General features: G+C 44.7%; 2 protein-coding genes across 3 annotated transcripts; one reads left to right on the plus strand and one right to left on the minus strand.

The window, feature by feature from the left end:
- Positions 1-781: 781 nt before the first annotated feature.
- Positions 782-8,437, minus strand: SETD9 (SET domain containing 9). Its single transcript, XM_078598513.1, has 7 exons — positions 8,007-8,437; positions 6,157-6,251; positions 5,003-5,149; positions 4,338-4,461; positions 1,946-2,061; positions 1,582-1,687; positions 782-1,383 (listed from the first exon to the last, which is right to left on the minus strand). The coding sequence occupies exons 1-7, from the start codon at positions 8,072-8,074 to the stop codon at positions 1,296-1,298; spliced, it is 744 nt and encodes a 247-aa protein (XP_078454639.1). The 5' UTR covers positions 8,075-8,437; the 3' UTR covers positions 782-1,295.
- A 121-nt stretch (positions 8,438-8,558) lies between these two features.
- On the plus strand, positions 8,559-20,210 carry SUPT3H (SPT3 homolog, SAGA and STAGA complex component). 2 transcript variants are annotated; one of them, XM_078598507.1, is made up of 11 exons: positions 8,559-8,835; positions 9,553-9,641; positions 10,131-10,215; positions 10,449-10,535; positions 13,412-13,508; positions 14,794-14,912; positions 15,920-15,995; positions 16,270-16,382; positions 17,470-17,559; positions 18,839-18,931; positions 19,783-20,210. In XM_078598507.1, the coding sequence occupies exons 1-11, from the start codon at positions 8,764-8,766 to the stop codon at positions 19,822-19,824; spliced, it is 963 nt and encodes a 320-aa protein (XP_078454633.1). In that variant the 5' UTR covers positions 8,559-8,763; the 3' UTR covers positions 19,825-20,210. The 2 variants fall into 2 exon arrangements, with proteins under 2 accessions (XP_078454633.1, XP_078454634.1); XM_078598508.1 differs by having other exon boundaries at positions 8,729-8,835; positions 9,492-9,641.
- The last annotated feature ends 557 nt before the right edge of the window (positions 20,211-20,767 follow it).

The following is a 20,767-nucleotide window of genomic DNA, read 5'->3' on the forward strand; positions in this document are numbered from 1 at the left end:
CTTAGCTTATGGGCCAATGGTCTGCAGTTGGGTTTCTGCACACACGAGGGGCTGGACAGCAAAGGAAATTGGCGCTGTTCTAGCAGCCAAACATTCAAGAAACATCATATGGCATGCATGCCATTGGGCCACATACAAAGTGCACAACTTGGAATGACTGCAATATGGTCAGGGGAGTGGATGCAGGATGCTAATTGTACAGGACAGCCTACCTGCTGTATAACAGATGCAGGCTACCATACTTGTTAATTCAAAAGTGATGCTGATCTTTTTCCAAGACCACTTAAATTACACGATGCAGGTTATTGTTGTGATTTTTACCCAGGAAAGCCCGAGTCTTATGACTCTTTCATGAGGGTCCTGACAAGTGTTCACGGCAGAGGCAATGATTGCTATGTATAATTCCAACCAAGTAGTTTGCGTGTCATTTTTCACATTGTTGAATATGGACAATGATGCTCGTACACAATGTCCTATTCTTGTGAATGACCTCCAAGGATCTTCAACGTCAACTGAAGCAGGCTGCTCGTATGTTTACAGTACCACTTGGCCATTTCACCACCCAAGCTTACCAGGCTTACAAATCCTCGTGGATGCAAACTTAAATGGATACATTATGGACGAACTCTTATTATACCCTTCTACGTGTGCAACACGCATTTGTAATAATTTTAAATGTATGGGATTGCATCCCCCAAATCAGGGTGGATATGTGGCATTTCCTAACAAAATGTGTAGGCTTCAGTGGCTCGTGTGAAGTAATTCAAAACACAAGTTTACATCAGAAAAGTAAAAATTGTATTGCAAATGCCATGGACTTTAAAACTTGGCGACATGCATGTTTCAGGGGTACATTGTCCCTTAAAAATGAGTTTAAATTAATGTAGTTCATGAGGTTCCTTGAACTTTTAAGTATGGCAACACAAATTAACATGCACAATTTTATGGCTGTTTTGAACAAATATATTTCAGGGACTCGTGCTCTCTAGCTCGCGAGAGAGCGTTTGTGTTGATGCAGGAACAGTCCATGGCCAGCAATGGTGGAGCAAGAGAAAGCATCTGGATTCCAATCTTACATCCCACTCGTATCTTTGTCCCACGGTCTTCTCTTCCGCTGGTGCAGTCAAGTGTTGAGCCGCAGTTATTCATTTACTCGTCTTTTCAAGGGTAGTTTAATACCCGCAGCCCTGAAGGAAATGTGGCTCCCCTTCCCTTATCACTTTCCAAGATTAAGCCTTGGAGGACGCTGATGTGGGAAGTTGTGAGATAAACAACCTGAGCATCACTATGGGTATTCACTGAACTAGGGTGTAGTAGTTGGAGAAAAGTTCTTCTCCGGAAAGGATCTTTCGTAGGGACACCAATACTACACAACGCAGAGGCCTGTTAAAAAAACAACAGGACAAGCACATGTAAGAGTTTGCAAACTACACACACGAGTTACCTGCCTTGATGGCTCGCAAGACTGGTGTAAAGGTCCAATAGACAGCAGCCGTACACTTGTTAATCGTCATGCACGTGTTGCCCAGCAATTAGCGACGTGTACTCACTCACTGGCACGTGTGGTCATTAGGCATTTACCTCTCGATGTCGTGGCTGTAGGGCACGTTGGGAAGGAACCGGCGCAGGTTCAAGGGAAATGCTGGAGGCACATCAAACTCCTGGTAGCACACATTCGCTTCCTTTTCTGCCAGATGTGAACAAAAACACCCACAAATCTGCTTTTAAAATTAAAGTCCAGTGACACAATGGGAGAGGTGTGACAGCACAGATAAGACAGGCAGCACATATAAGACTGGCAGTGCAAGAGGTCTGAGTGGATGTGGCCTTGCCTCCCCATCATGTAGAGGCAAGACGTATAGTTTACTTGCTAAATTGCTGTTCTAAATAAAACCAAGTACAGTACGTGGTTGGTAAACTGTATGGGGGCACTTGCAATAGATACCATTTGAGCAGTTGTTGATGTACTGGCCAATGCTGAGTGGATTTATGGGCTGGGGAGTGAGCCACGTGACATCACTCAGGGCGTGTGGCCCCAGCCTGTCCCGCCCACTACAAGACCTACACACACAGCACCACACACACCCAGCATTACAAAAACACGGACAAAGATCCCCCATATAGTCTACACATGTCGTTAGGGGAAGTGCTGTTAGCGAGCTCCCAGCATTACACAATGATCCCCCTATAACCTGAATTACTGTTGGGGCAATTTGTGTTCGTGAGCAGTTATGAAAGAAGGCCAGCACGGCATAGTCGGGACAAGTATGGCCAGCACCACACCTGTCGACCTCGGAGAGGTCCAGGATTGGTTCAGCTTATCGTCACTGGTGTTGGCAGTGAGCAGCAATTGAACTCAGGTCGCCAGGTTTGTAACCATGTGCGCTCACCACTCCACTTCTCGTTACACAGCACCACACGGCCACAGACACAACAGTACCCAATGATAATTTATGAAACCAATATATTGTTGAATCTTGATTTTAAGCTTTCGTGACTGCAGGAATTCATACTCTTTGGTTCTTTCGGTGAAGTCACGTAGATATAAAAATAAATAGTAGATCACGACGTTAAGATCGCAATACAAGCGATCGTCTTCAGGTGAAAAAAATTAACCCGTAAAAACAAAGTTTTTCACTATAAATTATTTTGATGCGTGGCGGCTAGAGTCCTCTCGTCCTCTGGCTTGAGATGGCTGCCACCTATGGGTCAGATGATTGCCTGCCACCATTAAGCAATTGGTAATTAAATATAATTTTTTTCTCCTAAAAAGTGTAAAGTTATGGAAAAAAAATTTCACGAAAATAAATTGTCACGCACAACGAGTCTGTGTGCAAAATGTCAGCTCGATTGGATCACGGGAAGTGGGTTAAAAAACGACCGAAAGATTTGCACGGTCGTAAGCGCGCAAGCAAGTGAACTTAATATAAAGGATTTAAAAATACCGCAGGCGGACTGCTGAGGCAGGAAGAAATGTAGCGAGAGAGCTGCTGCAGACAAAGGTTATACTGGTAGGAACCTGGTTATGCCAGCCCACGGGATTATTGTGTCCGTCCGTCGTCCATCCAAAAATGGGAGGGGTGGGGCTGGGTGGAGAGGGGAGGGGCTGGGTGGGGAGGGTGGTGCTGGTCACTCCGTGGTGCCCTTATAAAACTCAACGTTTAACCTACTCACGCCGGCTTGTGCCCGCCCTCACAGTCGGGCATTTTTGCAGAATACACCGCGCCGCCGTTGACCCTGGCCATTGACCGAACAACCCAACGTTCCTACCAGCTCCCTCCGCAGGAATGTGTTTTACGTTTGAGATGGGTACAACCCAAGGGTAAGTGGGCCGGGCTAGAGATGGAATTTGCAAGTAAATGTAAGATCGCAGAGCTAGGCATACCTCGGCTAATCAGAGGGGGGAGGGGGTTGGGGGTGAAATTCAGAGGGAACAGGGTGAGAGAGGGAAAAAAAGAAAAAAAAAAGTTCAAACTTAGAAATGTAATGCAACTCAGAGAGTCGGCCTGAAGACGAGTGCTTGTGTTGCGATCGAAACGTCGTGATCTATTATTTATTTTTCTATCTACGTGACTTTAACGAAAGAACCAAAGAGTATGAATTCCTGAGTCACGGAAGCTTCAAGTCAAAATTGATCCGCCTCTACGTGGAGGTTTTCCACACAACTCAGACGTGACTTCAACCGAGAAGATGGATGCAAATGTATCAATCTTTGGAAAGACGTTGATCAACCAGGTAAAGTGTTAACTGTTGTTGGCCGACTCTCTGAGTTGCATTACATTTCTAAGTTTGCTAAGTTTGATCTGGTTTTTTTTCTCTCGCCCTGTTCCTTCTTTGAATTTCACCCCCCACCCTCTCGTCGGTTACGACAGCCCCTCCCCTCCCTCCCCCCTCTGATTAGCTGAGGTATGCCTCGCTCTGCGATTTTACATTTACTTGCAAATTCCATCTCTAGCCCCGTCCACTTACCCTTGGGTTGTACCCACCTCAAACGTATACAGTAAAAACTTTGACTGCAGCAGCTCTCTCGCTACATTTCTTCCTGCCTCAGCAGTCCCCCTGCTGTATTTTTTCACTTGAAGACGATTGCATGTGTTGCGATCGAAACGTCGTGATCTAGTATTTATTTTCTCTCTACATGACTTTACCGAAAGAACCAAAGAGTATAATATATTGTTGGTTATGGTGAGCTTCACATGACCCGTATTTAATAGTGGTAAGTGCACCACCCCTCGTGAGAGGGTGGCACTTTGTAGGCCCGTGTAGCGCTGTGAATTGGCGCCATGGAACTTAATCCCAGGATTAGCCACGCGCTGGTGCACGGGCCAGCTGGACACCTGTAGACGATCCGGGAGAGGCCGCGGTCACGGCCATCCACCAGCACGCCGTCCAGGCAGCAGAACATAAATGGGTTGCCCAGCGACTGGAACAGCACCGGCTCAAACTTCTGATACACTGTGCCTGTCATGCACAGGGACAATTTTCACATCATTTGGCCGCAATAATATGGGATTTTTCAACCAAATGAAATTATACTGATAAACAAACATAATTATACATGACTTTTGTAGCTATTCATTTGGGATATATATCCTACCTTAAGTTGTTAGCGAATATGGAAGTGAACAGGTCGAAATGGTTTTGAAATCCCACTGAAGAAGTGGTCAAGTGACATACATAACATGGGAAGTGTAATGATGAATATTCAAAGTTGTTAAATTATGATGAAAATTTTTATTAATTGAATGTGGGAAGTTACGTTTATTTTCGTGTAACCAGCTGAGAACTCAAAATTAGACAACGCACATCAATGAAGCAAACAAATTAATACAAAAACAACCAAGTAGAAAGTAGAGCAAATGCACCCACATTGCAGAATACATTTAAAACAGCACGCAAACAAAACATTTATTTAAACAATTTCAGCAACGAAAGCTGGCTCGGACAAAAAACGTAAAGATTATAGTGAAATGTAAAAGTGGTTGCGTCAGTGCCCTTGCACCTGGGTAGAGGCAGACGAGGGCGTGGGCGGGGACGGCGCCTCTCGTGACGAACACTCCGGTACCCGCCCCGGGAACGGAGCTCGCAGCGCGCTCCACGGCAAAGCCCAGAGAGGCGCGCATCACGTCCACGGGCCTCCCCGCTTCCCCTGACGACACAGAGTGCCCACGCCACTTTACTCTCTCCTCACGGCACGCAGTGCTCAACATCATTCACGACAATTCCAAATAAATTGAACAAAGACTGAAACGTAAGCCAAGAAGCATGGGGCGCTGCATTTGGGTATTATATTTGTCCCAAAAACACTCCATCTTTTTTCCCTCGTTTGGATCTCAATCCGATAGCAATATTCACTGTAGTGCGAATAAATAAAAGTCAAAGTAAACCCCTTAGTCAATCCACTGCTTTATGAAAGCCTCCTACACACTTTTCGGTCATGGGCGTTGCTTGACAATACTTTACCAGCAACTCGCGCAAACAAGGGGTATGATTACAACAATTGTACGAAACTGAGTACCGTAAATTACGACTATAATGAGACAAGAAATGTCTGTGTGTAACGCGCGTGACGTCACTCCACATGCCCCCCCCCCCAGTCATTAATATTCATGAGCGGGTGCATTTTTACACTCGTGCAGGTCGAGCGGAATTTTTTTCGCAAATTCGCTTTAAGTTTGACGTTTCTTTATTGAAAGTGAATCTAATAAATAATTCTACGCAGCAACAAAATGGATTCGGTGTCTTTATTTACTTCTTCAGCACTTGAGACAAAAGGTAAGTCTAATTTATGCTTCTACATTATGGTAAAACAGACATTTCTCGGTGATTTTCCAGATATTGTATTGCAATCCAATTTATTTCAACCCCAGCGACCGAAAGCAGAAAAGAATAAAGTATCAAAACAGTGAATTTGAACAAATTGAAGTATATCTATGTGCTTTTATGACAGTTTTGGGCAAGAATCACTGCCATTAATACATTGCGACAACAAAATGCGGTGAAGTGTTTGATGACACACTTTCGTGCAAGATTCACTGCCATTAAATGTACACAATATACAATTATACTCCGGACAATGTTTTCGTAAATATTACAGCTTCCGTCCGAGGACGGGCAAACAAGCTAGTAAAGGAATATTCCGAGCTATGCACGTACTATTCAGGGCCTGGAGAAGTAATAGCAGCTGTGCTGCCACCTCGCCATGGCCCAGCTGCTCCCCGTCACCTCGTGCACACACCACACGCAGCGTCCTGTTCTCTCTCACACACACACACGTGTTCACTAAAGAGCAAGGGTGCATTGCCGATTTGTAATTACAATTTGGGTAAGATCGTATCAGTAAAATGTGTCGTAAACCCTCCTCCACCCGACCCAGTCACTAAATAAAGTTGTCACGTGAGTCGAACGTGCCCAGTGTGCGACTGCTCCAGCAGCACGGCCGGTGGGGGGAGCGGTCCACACGCACGTGACAACTGGTCGCGACATTTCGCTGGTAGTTACAGCCAGCATCAATGATCAATTATGATTGATATCGGCCGCGAAAGCCTACGTGTTACATTTAGGATTCCGTTTTAGCATGAACTAAGTATGATGCGTCGTTGTGGAGAATAAAAGTAACAATTAATGAATGGACAATATGCCTCCCCATTATTTGTCTCTCCCCATGAAAATGAAGTGTTGCTTGTATTATACCAATGATACTGACAATATGCACTCCCAGAAGGCCGTGTGGATGATGAGATGCGTAAAAACACGCAAATATAAGGAAGCGTATCATATGTGCATGTATTTGTAGTATGTCTATTTGAAACAAGCGCTGTGAATGAACACGCGCGTTCCCCGCTTGTGCTGTGTGGGCCACCGGTAGACGCGGAACTCCGGCAGATCCTGCAACTTGAGAGTTTAAATTCACTTTCTCGTCAGTGCACTGAGGTCCGCGAACACGCTTCTGGGGCTGACGGGGCCCGCCAGGGAGGTTGGGACCTCTGCAGTCGACGGCGCTGGGACCAGGAGCCAAACGTGATCCCGGATGCGGTGCTTGGTCACAAGCGGTGGGACCACGTCGAGTCAAACCCGCGTCACGGAGGACGTGGGGGGTTGTGGCTCTGTCGGTCTGACGTGGCCGCGCACGTGGCCTGCAAGCCAGCACCGAGGAGGCAGCAGCAGCAGCGAGGGTCGCTGGATCGCACTCAGACGTTGTCAAGCGCCCTTCCCGTGGCCGTCAAAGGAGCCATCACCCCTGACTCGCCACGAGGTGGCATACAGCCACAATGTGGACAGAGCTGGACACCTATTCCGTCTGCATGGGACGGTGTTGCCCCCCTCTCACGTGTGGGGTTTCCCCCCACATCTTAACACTCTTTAATTGGCTACACAACCTTGATATGGTGATGCCCGCAGAGCCAGGCCACACGTCGGCACAGGCTCCACCACCGCCGCCGCATGTCGCCTGTCTGCTCGTCTATGGCCCCTCCCGGCGCGAGTGAGCGGAGGCGGCGGCGGCGCGTTCCGAGTTGCCTGATGATGAAGATGATGAAGATGCACTGCGAGCACGAGACCCATGGGGGTGCTCAGGTGCGGGTCAAGGGGCAATGGCAGCGGTGCCAGTGGCCCAGAAGGCGATGGCGCGGACTGGTGATCTCGACACGGTGATGATGGTGATACCACAGCACACTGCATCGCCTGGGGAATAAGATATCGCTTGGAATGGGATCTCTATTAACTTGGACGGAGACACCTAATAAAGAGATACATTACGAGTCCGTGACGTTGAAGATGAGTTAAACATAAACTCGGGACGATGTATTTTAAACTTGACGTCACGGTGCAAATCCTGAATCCCGCAGCTGACGACGACTTGGCTCGCGGTCACGATGAGGAGGAGGAGGAGGCCTACGGCCGCGTTAGCCGCAAGTCCAGTCGTGTTGCAGCCTCGCACGTGGCAGGGTGACAGCCTCGCACGTGGCAGGGAGGCAGCCATGGCGCTGTGTGCTTGCGGCACTCGCCTCTGGTTTTTGAGAATATTGAGCCACATCCAAGGGACGAATCGGTACTTGTAGCTGCCCCACTTCATGGCGAGGGCGGCCCAGAGCCAGAGCTCACGGGCAGCGAGGACTCGTGACGACGCGAGGGTGCTGAGAGGCTGAGTGAGGCTGAGGGTGGTGTGAGGCTGACTGTAAGGCTGTGAGGCTGAGGGTGGTGTGACTACTGAGTGTGAGGCTGAGGGTGGTGTGAGGGTGGTGTGACTACTGAGGCTGAGTGAGGCTGAGGGTGGTGTGAGGGTGGTGTGACTACTGAGGCTGAGTGAGGCTGAGGGTGGTGTGAGGGTGGTGTGACTACTGAGGCTGTGAGGCTGTGGTGGTGTGACTACTGAGGCTGAGTGAGGCTGAGGGTGGTGTGAGGGTGGTGTGACTACTGAGGTTGTCCTCTGCTCCGAGTCTCAACCTCGCGGTGACATCGACTGAGATTCCCCGACTCCGCCGCGTCGATCCCGTGATTCGCTGATTGGATCGGCGATGACCGCGCCTCGTACGGTGACTCTGGAGTCTACGCAAGCTGCAGAATCCGCAAACCAGAGAGAGACAGCAAATCTGTGTCGCACATCTCTCATCATCGCCGTGATTAGCATCTCCGGGCGCGACGTGGTGCGAGAAGAAGCGAAACGCGCGAATCGATTCTGGGACCTGCCGCGCGATTCGATTCCCCCACGACGCGGCCGCGGTGAAGAGTGGACGAGGAGGAGGAGGGGAGCAGCGAGGCGCCATGACGAAGCCCAAGAGCAGCAAGAGGAAGATGGAGCGGGTGAAGGAGCCCGAGAGCTCCGCAGACTGCAAGGTGAGCGCGGGGCCGCGAGGGGCCCGGGGGCCGCGAGCAGCCCCCGGGGCCTCACCAGGGCCAAGCGCCCTCTAGGCGAGGTGGCGCCCGCCAGACACAATTTTATTTTTAAGTTTTATATTTTTAGTTTTATCATTTAAGTAGTTCGCCTGAAACCCCCTTGAGATGAACACATCTCGTTGCTACGGAGCATCTCGTTTGCAAGGGCGTCCAGGGTGTCTGGTGGCGCGTACATCATCGCGATCACAGCGCCGTGTGTGTGTAACATGACTGTACACAGTGTGTAACATGACTGTACACTGTGTGTAACATTACTGTACACAGTGTGTAACATGACTGTACCGCACGTATACACAGACAAAGATCCCCCGTGCAGCCCACACAGACTGTGGGGGCAAGTGGAGGCCGGCACGGCACACGAGGGCTTGGTGACCAGCACCACGCCCGGCCACATACACAGATTGCGTGTTCTCTCTCTGTCCCCACGGTCTGCACGAGTTTCCTCCGGGTTCTCCGGTTTCCTGCCATAGCTAAACGCGGACAGTGGCATTGGTAGAAAGAACATCCTTCCGACTGAGTTTTCTGGGTAAATAAGTACGTGAATTATATTTCCTGAATAGGGCTGGGGTGCTGAAACATCAACACGTGTCTCTCAGTGGCAGTAAAGACACGCCTGTTGCTGCTGCTGCCCACTGGTGTGGCGATGTTTATCTGCAGGGCTCCGGTGGCAGCCCTGCCCCGGTGTCTGGACTGGGGGTGCAACAGAGTTCGCGCCCTTCGCTGGTCTCCGACATACAAAGCATGATGTGAGCACACCCCTCGCACTGAGATGTCAGCTCACACCTCGCCATGGAGTCAACATTGGGGGGACCAAATCTCCCAGGGGCTCTGGGGGTCCCAACCCAGAAAGATATTCTCATTTCCTGCCTAAAATATAAAAAAAAATCACGAACACATGGGATGGACTTTTTATTTATTTGTTTACAATAATGTCGAATAGTGTATTGTATTACAATGCTCTGTTCATACTTTTTTTTTACCATTGTTTCATTATATGTAATTGCAGAGATTAGGGATTAATAAAGTACAACCATAACCACAATCATATAAACAGAAATCTATGCACTGATTTATATGAAGACAAGTCCAGATATTGTGGCCAAAGTTTATCAAATTGTTATTTTTTATTTACATAGCATAGTAATTCTTGTTTATAGCAATATATTGGGGGGGGCATTTTGAGCAATAGGTGTGTCTGTCAATAACTATAACAAGCTGTGCACTTCCACCTGCAGGTTTGCAATGGGGGATGTTCGCCGTCCTTTGCAGGAGTCGGCTGCACTCATTGAGGATGTTACTCACACACAACTCGCGCTAATGGTGAGTGGCATTTTACAAATCCAGACTAACCTTAATAAGTTAGTAAATATGTGAATAAGGCAAAGTATGACGGCGAATTGCACTTACACATTTACATTTAGAATGGAAAATTGACTGAATTAGGCAAATGGAGTTATGGAAAGATGTGCATGACCAATGTAAGTTTTTCTCTGATGCATCTATCAATGACAGAAGGTTAACAATTGACTGCTTGTGTGTGCAAATGCGTGCAGCTGTCACACCTGCAGGATGTGTGTGCGATGCGAGGGGGTAAGCACATTGGTCTGGAAGACATACTTTTCCTCATGAGAAAGGATAAGGTAAGTAATCGACACTGCATATACACGCTCTTCTATTTTAGCGATTTTATTGACTTCCATTGACTTGAGGCGGTTTTCTGCAAATTTATTCTAACCTCAATTTGTCTTTACTCTTTGGTTCTTGCGGTAAAGTCACTTAGGTAGACAAAATAATAGATCACGACGTTTCGATCGCAACGCAAGCGACCGTCTTCAGACTCAATTTGTCTTGCTTCAAATTTGCCTGAGGTTACTCTTTGGAATCAGAATGTGATGCTAAGCTATCGATTCTTTGTTCACAGCATCAGATTCCCCCCAGCATTTCGATTTAAAGCTTTCGTGACTGCAGGGATTCATCTTCTTGGTTCTTTCGGTAAAGTCACGTAGAAAGAACCAAGAAGATGATCCCCTCAGCATCTCGCGCACTCGACTGTCTTCCTCACCTTTTCTCATGGATCTTTCATATCTGAGATTCAGTGGTGGTGTGAAAATGTAGCGTGCTCCCTCTTACTGAGCTTGGTTAGATGATTTTGGCCAAACTTAATGTGCATGTCGTTATAGGTTATTAGGTGATACTGCGTTGGCAGTGGTGCAACAAACACAGGTAACAACTCAACGGTTGGGGTGATAACTTTACGGATTGTGCAGTCTGAATATCAAATTCATCTTGAGAGCTTGGTGTACGTGTTCCAGTTCACTGGCTAGGGTGATGATGGTCGGAAATACATCAATCTCTATGGTGTAGAGTTTTGATGAGGGATTTCTTCTGGGATGGATGATGGTGGGAGTCAAGTTTTAGATATGCATCCGTATGGGTGGCTTTCCTGATAAACAGTGTCCCATTGAGCCATCTGGCCTCTTTTCGATTAAAATATGCAAGAATGGTAGCTTGCTATCCTTTTCCACCTCCATGGTGAATTAGAGCTGGTCGGCCATGTGGCCAGATGACGAACATGTCATCAATGTACCTCTTTCACAAGGACGGACGTAGAGCGGATGCCTGGATGGCATCTGTCTCAAAATTTTCCATGAAAACATTGGCTACAACTGGATATAAGGGAGAACTCATTGGGGTACCTTCAACTTGTTTGTAGAATGTTCCATTCCAGGTGAAGTAAGTGTTGGTGAGGCAGTGTCTCACCAGGGCCGGTACATCAGGATTCACTCCTTGTTGGACCAAATCTTCAATGATTGCAATGGTGTCGGGCACAGGAACTTTGGTAAACAAAGAGACTACATCGAAACTAACGAGCAAATCACCTGGAGATCGTGAGGTGTCCTTAATTAATGATACCAAGTGAGCTGAGTTAAGTACAGCTGAGGTGGTCTTTCCAGTGAGTGGTTGTAAGGTCTCAGACAGAAAACGGGCCAGTTTGTAGGTGGGTGAGTCAATAGTGGAGACGATAGGATGAAGGGGTGTAGCTTCTTTATGGATTTTTGGTAAGCCATACAATCTGGGTGGTCTTGCAGCAGAGGGTTTTAAGGAAAACCGCTTGGTTGGTTCGATTTAAAGATGTCGAATCGGTGATGATATTGTTGGTTTTCGTAACGAGGCTGTCGGTGGGATCTTATAAAAATGTTGTATATCTACCATCATTAAGTAGGTCCTGAATTTTGTTATTGTATGTGGTTTTGTCCATGATGACTGTGGCATTGCCCTTGTTGACTGAGAGGATGACGATGTCATTTCTCTTTTTTAATTGAGAAACCTCAAAGCGCTCATCCTTACTGATGTTGCTAATAGGTGTCTTAATCTTGATTTGAAGCTACGTGACTTTACCGAAAGAACCAAAGAGTAATAGGTGTCTCCGATCTTGCCACGTCTGCAATAATGTGTCCCAAACCTTTAAGGGGTGGCTGCGAAATTCAACCCGTTCTGCTAGAACCGATTTTAGGCTGTCGGAAATTAGACTGATAACAATCTTGTCAACGTCTAACTTTTTAACGTGTGGATCTGGCTTCTTCTTGGAAAGGAGGTTGAACTTGGAAATCAAGTTATCTTATATGAACATGCAAATTTTCACCTGGCAGCCCTTTGATTGGTGGAAAACCAACCACCATCGTGGTCACTGCCCACCACTGACATTAACATTAACTGCTGACATTTGGGCTACGCCCATTTCAAACCTTTATAAACAGTTTGCCTTTAGAAGTAAACTTCCTTTTCCTGATGACGACCGCTTGTGTTGCGATCGAAACGTCCTAGTGTTTTTGTTATTTTCTTTGAACCTATCCACGTGACTTTACCGAAAGACCCAAATAATATACTCGTGCAAATTTAACTCGAAATCCAATTTGATGTTTCTGTCACTTAATTTTACAGTGAAACTTTTAAAAGTAATTTGTCTGAGGCAAATTATGTGACTAAAAATCTATTTTAATGCTTTGTTTGTGTACTATTTTTTTATTTAATCTGTAATGCGGTTGTTTTTGCTGAAATGTATAGTTCCTTGTGTTTGCGCTGATCTCTGTTTGGTTCGTTGTTGTACTTGTTTATCATAACTTTGGTCATTTTGGTGATCCTGATCACTCTTGCAAATGAATATGTTATGGTTATAAATAAGTTCCTAAGCAAACTCAGCTTGACCTTCAACTTCCTCTCATAAATTTCAGCTTTTATTGAATAGTTGTTACACTTGCTCAATGTGCTGTTTAAGCAGTGTTGTGAATTTAAGCATGCATAAATATTCGGATTTTAAGAATGCACCCCCACCATCATTGTTACATGCCAAGTGAATACATATCGGTCATAGCAATGTATGTATATGTTTAAACAAGGAATGCTTTATTTTACAGCATGTGTATATGTTGTATTGTTTGTGTTGGAAATGTGCTGACCAACAAAGCATCGTTCATTCATTATTGGTAACATTGTGTGTGTTGGCCGTGTTGGTCAGGGGAAGATGCGTCGTCTGATAGCTCACCTCAACTTCCGGGACCTCAAGTCACGCGTGCTACAAAGTGTGCAGGAAGATGAGGATTTCTTTGGGCCAGGTGTGGAGTGCGTGTGTGGTACATGCTCACCATTTAATTGCATATCGTTACAATAAGCACAGATGCAATAAACAGCATCCACAAATTACACGTGCAGAAACCAAAAAAAAAATGTCTGCTGGGCCAAGTTGACTTAATATATTTAGATATATTTTTTGTTGTATATTTTTTTACGTCGCATCATTCATGCAAGTTGCATCTCAAAACGCTGTAGTATTTATAACATGCACACATTTCACACGATGAACCGTAGACAGAATGATATTTATACTGTATGAATCTTGTGAATTATGACGCTCTATTTTACATGTACCTATGTTGAACTTCGTTCACACTGTATGTAGCCAACCGTGCTAATTGGAGGTGCGGGGTGCTACTCCAGTAGGGGTGGGTCAGCAAGTTATATGAACAAAATACAATGAAGGATACAAGAGTAAGGTAGAGGAAAGTTAAGCAAGTCACTAAAAATAAATATGAATAAAGCATGGAAGTACAAATTATACTATTACATCAATTCCTGCAGATGTATAGAGACCAAACTCAAGCTTGGGAAAGACATACAGGAGAGCAGCCAGAACCGGCCCCAACAAATGCCCAAGCTCTATAGTCCTATATTTGGATGTCTGTCCAACTCCAATCATGGGTATTTGTGGGAGGAAACCGGAGTATCCAGAGAGAACCCAGACGTGCGAGGGGTTAACACGATAACGTAGAGGTCAAATTAATGCATTTTTTACTGCAATACCCTGACAAGCCAGGAGAGGGCGACCTCTGCACGTGTGTGAGTCATTGTACCACGGCAGCTCCCTTTTCCAGCTGGATAGATACATCTGTGATGTCTACTGTTAGACATTTCTATATATGGGCCAAATCGTAAGTATTTTAAAATGTTTTTTTTTCATGCAATGACCATAAATGCAAAAAAATATATTTTAACAACCTTGGTAAAAACCAGGATGCATTATAAGGCCGACAGTGTTGGATTTCATGAGAAGCCTTCATCACGGCAGAAAATCCTATTCTGTCTGTATGCCATGTCCCAAAACTTTAAAAAAAATGTGACCAGAATTCTCCATTTCAGCCTCATTATTTATTGACACATGTTTACGCAGGACCCACCTCTTTCAGGATGATCCTGCGGAGTTTTCACAGTTGTGGAAATGTTTATATGTTTCCCATCCAGTCTGCTTGTGTGGTTCTAAATTGATTGGCTTTTGTATTATTTAATACGTTTAAGAAGAATTGACGCTTTGAATTATTGACGAATGTATGGCTTGTTTTGTAGAGGCAAGCAAGCGGCAGAAAGTATGTGCAGATGTACTAAGTGTGCTGGACCAGACAGGAATGATGTCATCATGGCAAATGGACTCTGAGACCGAGGGTGTAAAGCAAGAACGTATTGCTGTATGTGATGCACATCACATGCACACAGCACACAGTCATGAATACTTAACAGGAAGTCTGTCTACATGTACAATTAAATATATTGTGCATCTCTTGCCTTGTTGACATTTTAAACAAATTCATTCCAGTATCATTTATTTGTGGGGAGCGGTAGTGTAGCGGTTAGTGCGCTGCACTACGAGCCCGGCAATCCGGGTTCAATTCCCGCTCGCGGCCAACACCAGTGACAATTATCTGAACCGGTCATGGGCCTCCCCAAGGTTGACTCAGCCTCAAATGAGTAACTGGTGCCATGTGTAAACATTGCCACTCAGGAGACAAAGGCGGCCGGGCATGGTGCTAGCCCACCCACCCCCTCGTGTGCAGTTCCAGCCTTCATAGGTGCTCGCTAACAGCAATTACCCCAACAGTCTGTTAAGGCTACACGGGGGATCGTTGTCTGTTGTCTTGTGTCATTTATTCAAGCAAGCAAGCTCTGGACAAGTTTTAACATCCATGGCCTAATCAATAGCAGAGTCGGGCTTGTTGAACAAAATACTGATGGGCTGCTAATTGTTATAGCAAAGAGCCCTGCATGAAAACTGTGGGCCCATCCAACACAAAAAAAGCAACTTAAACTCATTGTGTACTGGTACGACGGATTGTGGGTATTATATAAATATTGGATTATTTCGTTTCATACTCTATAAAAAAAACATTCTGACTGGATTCATGCCTGGATTCCTGGCTGGCACACACCCAAGCATGGTGGTGACATCAAGTGTATTTGCCTGTAATTCGTTTTGCCCTCTTTTTGCGAATATTTAAGTGTAACTTGCATCGCACCTTCGGCCTGTGATCACTTCCTGTGTTGAATTTGCCATTGACAGAGACGTCCCTGACACTCAGGGGTTTGTCCACGAGAAGTCTATTTCATGTTTCATTTCACCATGTGGACCTCCCAAGTAAACCTAAAATATGCCCAGCTCGCTGTGTTCACGTGTGTTTGTGTGCGTGTGCGAAAACAGCGTGCTGAGCGACAAACAAGAGAAATGGATTCAGCAACATACGCAGAGTTTTTTGACAGTCGACAGGCCAGCTTTGGTAAATATATGCCCATATTCACATTTATATAGATGGAACCATCATTATCCATGATATATCCATTTCTGGATTACTTCCCCACAAAGTAGTACTCATTTAATTAACCCTGAGGGATGAAGGGCTGAGTCAACCCCCAAGTAGTTTGAATTTTGCAACCTTCCAAAAGCCGACCACTTGCTCTAATGCCACACCACCTGGTGGTTCCTACACGCCCGAGAATATGTAATGTGTTTATCATGTGTGCATTTACGCGTTTATTTTGTTCTTTTTCCAGCCCGGAAGATTGGGAAACTACGCGATTGGCTGGATTTGTCCTCTCTGGAGGTGAAACCCAATGCCATGGCGATGGAAACACTGGCATACTTGGCTCAAGAGACAGTCGCCACGGTAACGATGCACACACATAGGAAAATAACTTGTTTAGCACAACACCGTTGTCCACACTTGTGTTGTTTTAGTTCAAATAAGCAAAGTGTAATTATAAATAAGTATTCTTTCTGAGAAAATGCAACATCTCCATGTGTGTACATGACAGGCAGCTGTGCATTTTACTGCGTTTCATACAGCTTGGCTATCGTGAGACTGCCTTGAAAATGTTTTACTCCCTCAGCATTAGTCATTTGATGTTTTAACACTTTCGTCAATGTAAAAATGTTCGGTTCTTGTAGCTGCCAGAAAAAAATTCCACAATTAATCTTGCCATTTGTATTGCCTTTTGTCATATATAATAACACAATATAAATATGCCAAAGGCCCTTTCGAAATCCCGAATTTAAAATTTTCCTCGATGTACAGAACTTGTGATTCTTTCAATAGTTTCAGTTTGTGTTGACAGTATCCCACCACTTTCCTCAATATCAAGTCATCCTTCTTGAAACATTGAAGTACCATGTTGCTTAATTACTTACGATTAGTTATATTGAGAGATATGTTAAGTCACGATTACATGGTGACAGGATTCAGAGGCATGGGAAATTACAGACGACCAGGCAGCCAGAACCTGTGAAAACAATTGCCCAGGCTCTGCTGCCCTATATTGGGATGTTTCACCAAATCCATTGAGTTTTATACGTGGAAGTAAACCATAGTATACGGAGAAAACACGTGTGTGAGTGGTGGTAAGATACAATATCTGTAGAGATGGCATGCAGAGGGAATGCATTCCACTTGCTGTACCGCCATACTTTGGCAAGCCAGGAGTTGGCGATCTTGATGTCCATGGGAAGGGAGGAGGTTTCATGAAATTGATCCACAAACCCTCACCACCTCCACAGTGCAGGAACTACAGGCATGAAGCATATTCAGGAGCGCACCCCCTCTTATGTAGTCCCCATGGGAGTCGATGATCATAGCACACACCCCACCACACTACTTTTACATTCCTCTTATCTATAGCCACATGTACATTGAGCGGTCGAGTGACTGGATTTGTTTAATAATTTCAGTATCGTGTCCTGCCGTTTAATGTTATTAGATTGTGGAATTGTCCCTTTTGGTGCAAAGAGACATGGAGCTTCACATAATGAAAGAGGGATTTGGAACGCAACGCAGAATGGGTGTACAGGTATGTAATTACTATTACTATGCTTACTCTTTGCTTCTTTCGGTAAAGTCACGTGGGTATAAAATAAAATAAATCACGACGTTTCGGGCGCAACACAAGCGTCCATCATCAAGTGGGAAAGCGTGGCCTGCTGCTGAGGCAGACTGTTGTAAAAGGTTTGAAATGGGAGTAGCTCTCGTCCAGGAGGCCGCTCCCCTAGCTTACATTTACATGCTAATCCCTCACATTAACGTAGCCACTTCCGTGCCCTTGTCGAGGAGGCCGCTCTCCTATCTTACAGTTACATGCTAATTGCTCATATTAACATCACGAGCCCCGGCCACTTCTTTATGACCCTTTGGCTACACCCATTTCAAACCTTTAAAAAGTCTGACTCAGCAGCAGGCCACGCTTTCCCACCTGATGGCGGACGCTTGTGTTGCGCCTGAAACGTTGCGATTTATTTTATTTTCTACCTACGTGACTTTACCGAAAGAACCAAAGAGTATGGATTCCTGCAGTCATGAAAGCTTCAAATCAAGATTACGATGCTTCTTGGTTCTTTCGGTAAAGTCACGTAGAATGGAAATAATAAAATAATAAAATAAAACATAATAAGATAATTCTCACGACGTTTTGGCCACAACGCAAGCAGCCGTCCTCAGGTGAAGACCAGGTCTGTCCTCAGGTGAAGACCAGGTCTGTCTCCCCGACAGACCTGGTCTTCACCTGAGGACAGCTGCTTGCGTTGTGGCCGAAACGTCGTGAGAATTATCTTATTATGTTTTATTTTATTATTTCCATTTTACGTGACTTTACCGAAAGAACCAAGAAGATGAATCCCTGCAGTCACGAAAGCTTTAAATCGAAAAATTACGATGCTTGTTTACCCAGGAAGGCCTTGCTGATACTCAACTTTTTTAGGAGAGTCCTGCCAGGTTTTCTGTCGGGGAGGCAATGGCTGTGTCCCAATTAAGTAATATGTGATAATTTTTTCAAATTTGGAAAAAATACATAGAAATACATTTATGTAGACATAATTTGTTTATTATTATTATTGGTGCGAATGAAAAAGTCAAAATGTCACGGCCCTTTTTCAATACGTTGCTTAATGAAGGCTTCTCCACTCATGTGGTTGTTTGTGGTTGTTTGACTATACTTTCCCACACTAGTTATCATGGGTTGGTGAAAGGGAGGCCCAGGACCAGTTTAGATATCACTCGCCTCTGATGTTAGCCTTGGTATAATTCTTCATTGTAACTTTGTTGTGCTTTAAATTCTGTGTTATGTTTACATGCAGAAAATTGGCTCTCCGATAACTCCTGTCCATGTGAGAGAAGCCGTGAGACGCTATACCGAACAAAATACAGGAGGACCAGTTGGGCTGTTTACAGTAAGAATGCACATGCACATTCACACATGTGTGTCAATTTCAGAAAACACACGCTCCAATACTATGTTGGAAAAAAAAAACATCTAAATAAGGAAGTTTGAATACTGAACAACGGTTGCAGCGCTTTGAGTGGGCTCACGAGTAATGGGGAGATGTCCTTTCCCCTGATTAGTTGGTGATCCCCCAGCGTAAGCCGACGAAATTGCCTTTTGTAAAGGGGCGTTAAATGCACTTGACAAAATTGAAATTTCCAAATTTAGGATGGGTTCTTAATAGTTGATGAAAATGTTAGATTTCGTCAAAAGTGTCCATCCAGTTTGGAATAATATACTTAGAATTATAAATTAGAGTGTATTCACCCCATATGTACTTAGTGTATAACAAAGACAAAGATCCCCCTTATTATAGCCTGACATACATTTGGGACAAGTGCTGAAGGCCGACACACCACACAGCACCATATCTGGCCACCTTTGTCTCCCCAATGTTGATGTTTACGCCACATAAGGTACTAATTTAAGGCTGAGTCAACCTAGGGGGGACCCAGGACCAGATCAAATATTCATCACTGTTATTGGTTGTGAGCGGAAATCAAACTTGGGCTGCTGAGGTTGGAGCACAGCGCACTAACTGCTGTATATACATACATGTGTTTGTTTATACACGTACATGTGTTTGTTTATACACATACATGTACAATATGGTTCATTCTCACTTGATCAGTACATGTATTAGATTATGCTTAAATTTGAATTGGTTATTATGTAGATGTAGATATGTGCAAATATATATGAGATATATTGTTATTCAATAAGGTGTATTTTTTATGATGATTACTTTTTGTTTTACAGAGTGCATACAAGCAATTCGGGACCCCATTTTTTGCCTGCTAAAACACGAGCATGTGTACGCGATTCTGCAGAACACTTAAACACAATCGGTAACCGCCAATTATCAGAAGTCTGCACCTGAAGGCCGCAGGCATGGTGAAGAGATTCTGAGCGTTTGCAGGGGGAGCGGGGCGTGTATCGTCCATTTACACGGTGGCATTACCAGTATCCCAATTACGCTCTACGTGTGCACACAATATTGTGTTTACATTGTTAATTTTCCAGTGGATAGTATTTAATGTGAAGTGTGTATTATAAACTGGAATGTGCACTGTTATTAAATCTCAATGTCCAAAAGTATTTTGTTTTGGGAGAAATCTTTTGTCAGAAAAATGTACAATTCCATTAACAACACTGCCTATATAATAAAACATATTTAATAAAAAAAAGATACGCATATTTATTTTATTTTAAAGCAGCATTGTTGATGAACGTGTTGAGTTTTTTGTTGCTTGGGCACCACGACACGCAGTATCACCAAACGATGTGTTCTAGTCGTAGCGAACTGAGAGACAGGTGGTTCAAACCCTGCGCTCCATAAGGCTGTGGAAAGTGGTTGGCAGAACAGTTGCGGATACTGCAATTCAGAGTCGTCGTGGTTTAGGAGAATGAAAGCTCTGATCTGGATCATATGGTATTTGTGTTGTTTTGAAAAGCTATATGGTGACCATGTTAATGACCTCTAACACGTTGGAGTGGCATTTTAGAGAAGACCATAACTATTAAAAATACGGCTTAGAAAAATTTCATAACTCATTAGCATTATCATTAACCTTATTTATAAGCAGCTTAATTGTTTTAATCTGTCTGACGAGACGCTGAATGTCATAACCAGTCTGATGTTGACGTGTGTTTAACCAATGTTAATGAAATTATGCACTCCCAGAAGGCCGTGTGGCTGGCTGATGCGATGTGTAAAAAAAAGAATAATGCGGAGAAATAAATT

This window comes from Lampetra planeri, chromosome 10 (genome assembly GCF_965212315.1).
Source record: "Lampetra planeri chromosome 10, kcLamPlan1.2.h2, whole genome shotgun sequence".
NCBI classification, from domain to species: Eukaryota; Metazoa; Chordata; class Hyperoartia; order Petromyzontiformes; family Petromyzontidae; genus Lampetra; species Lampetra planeri.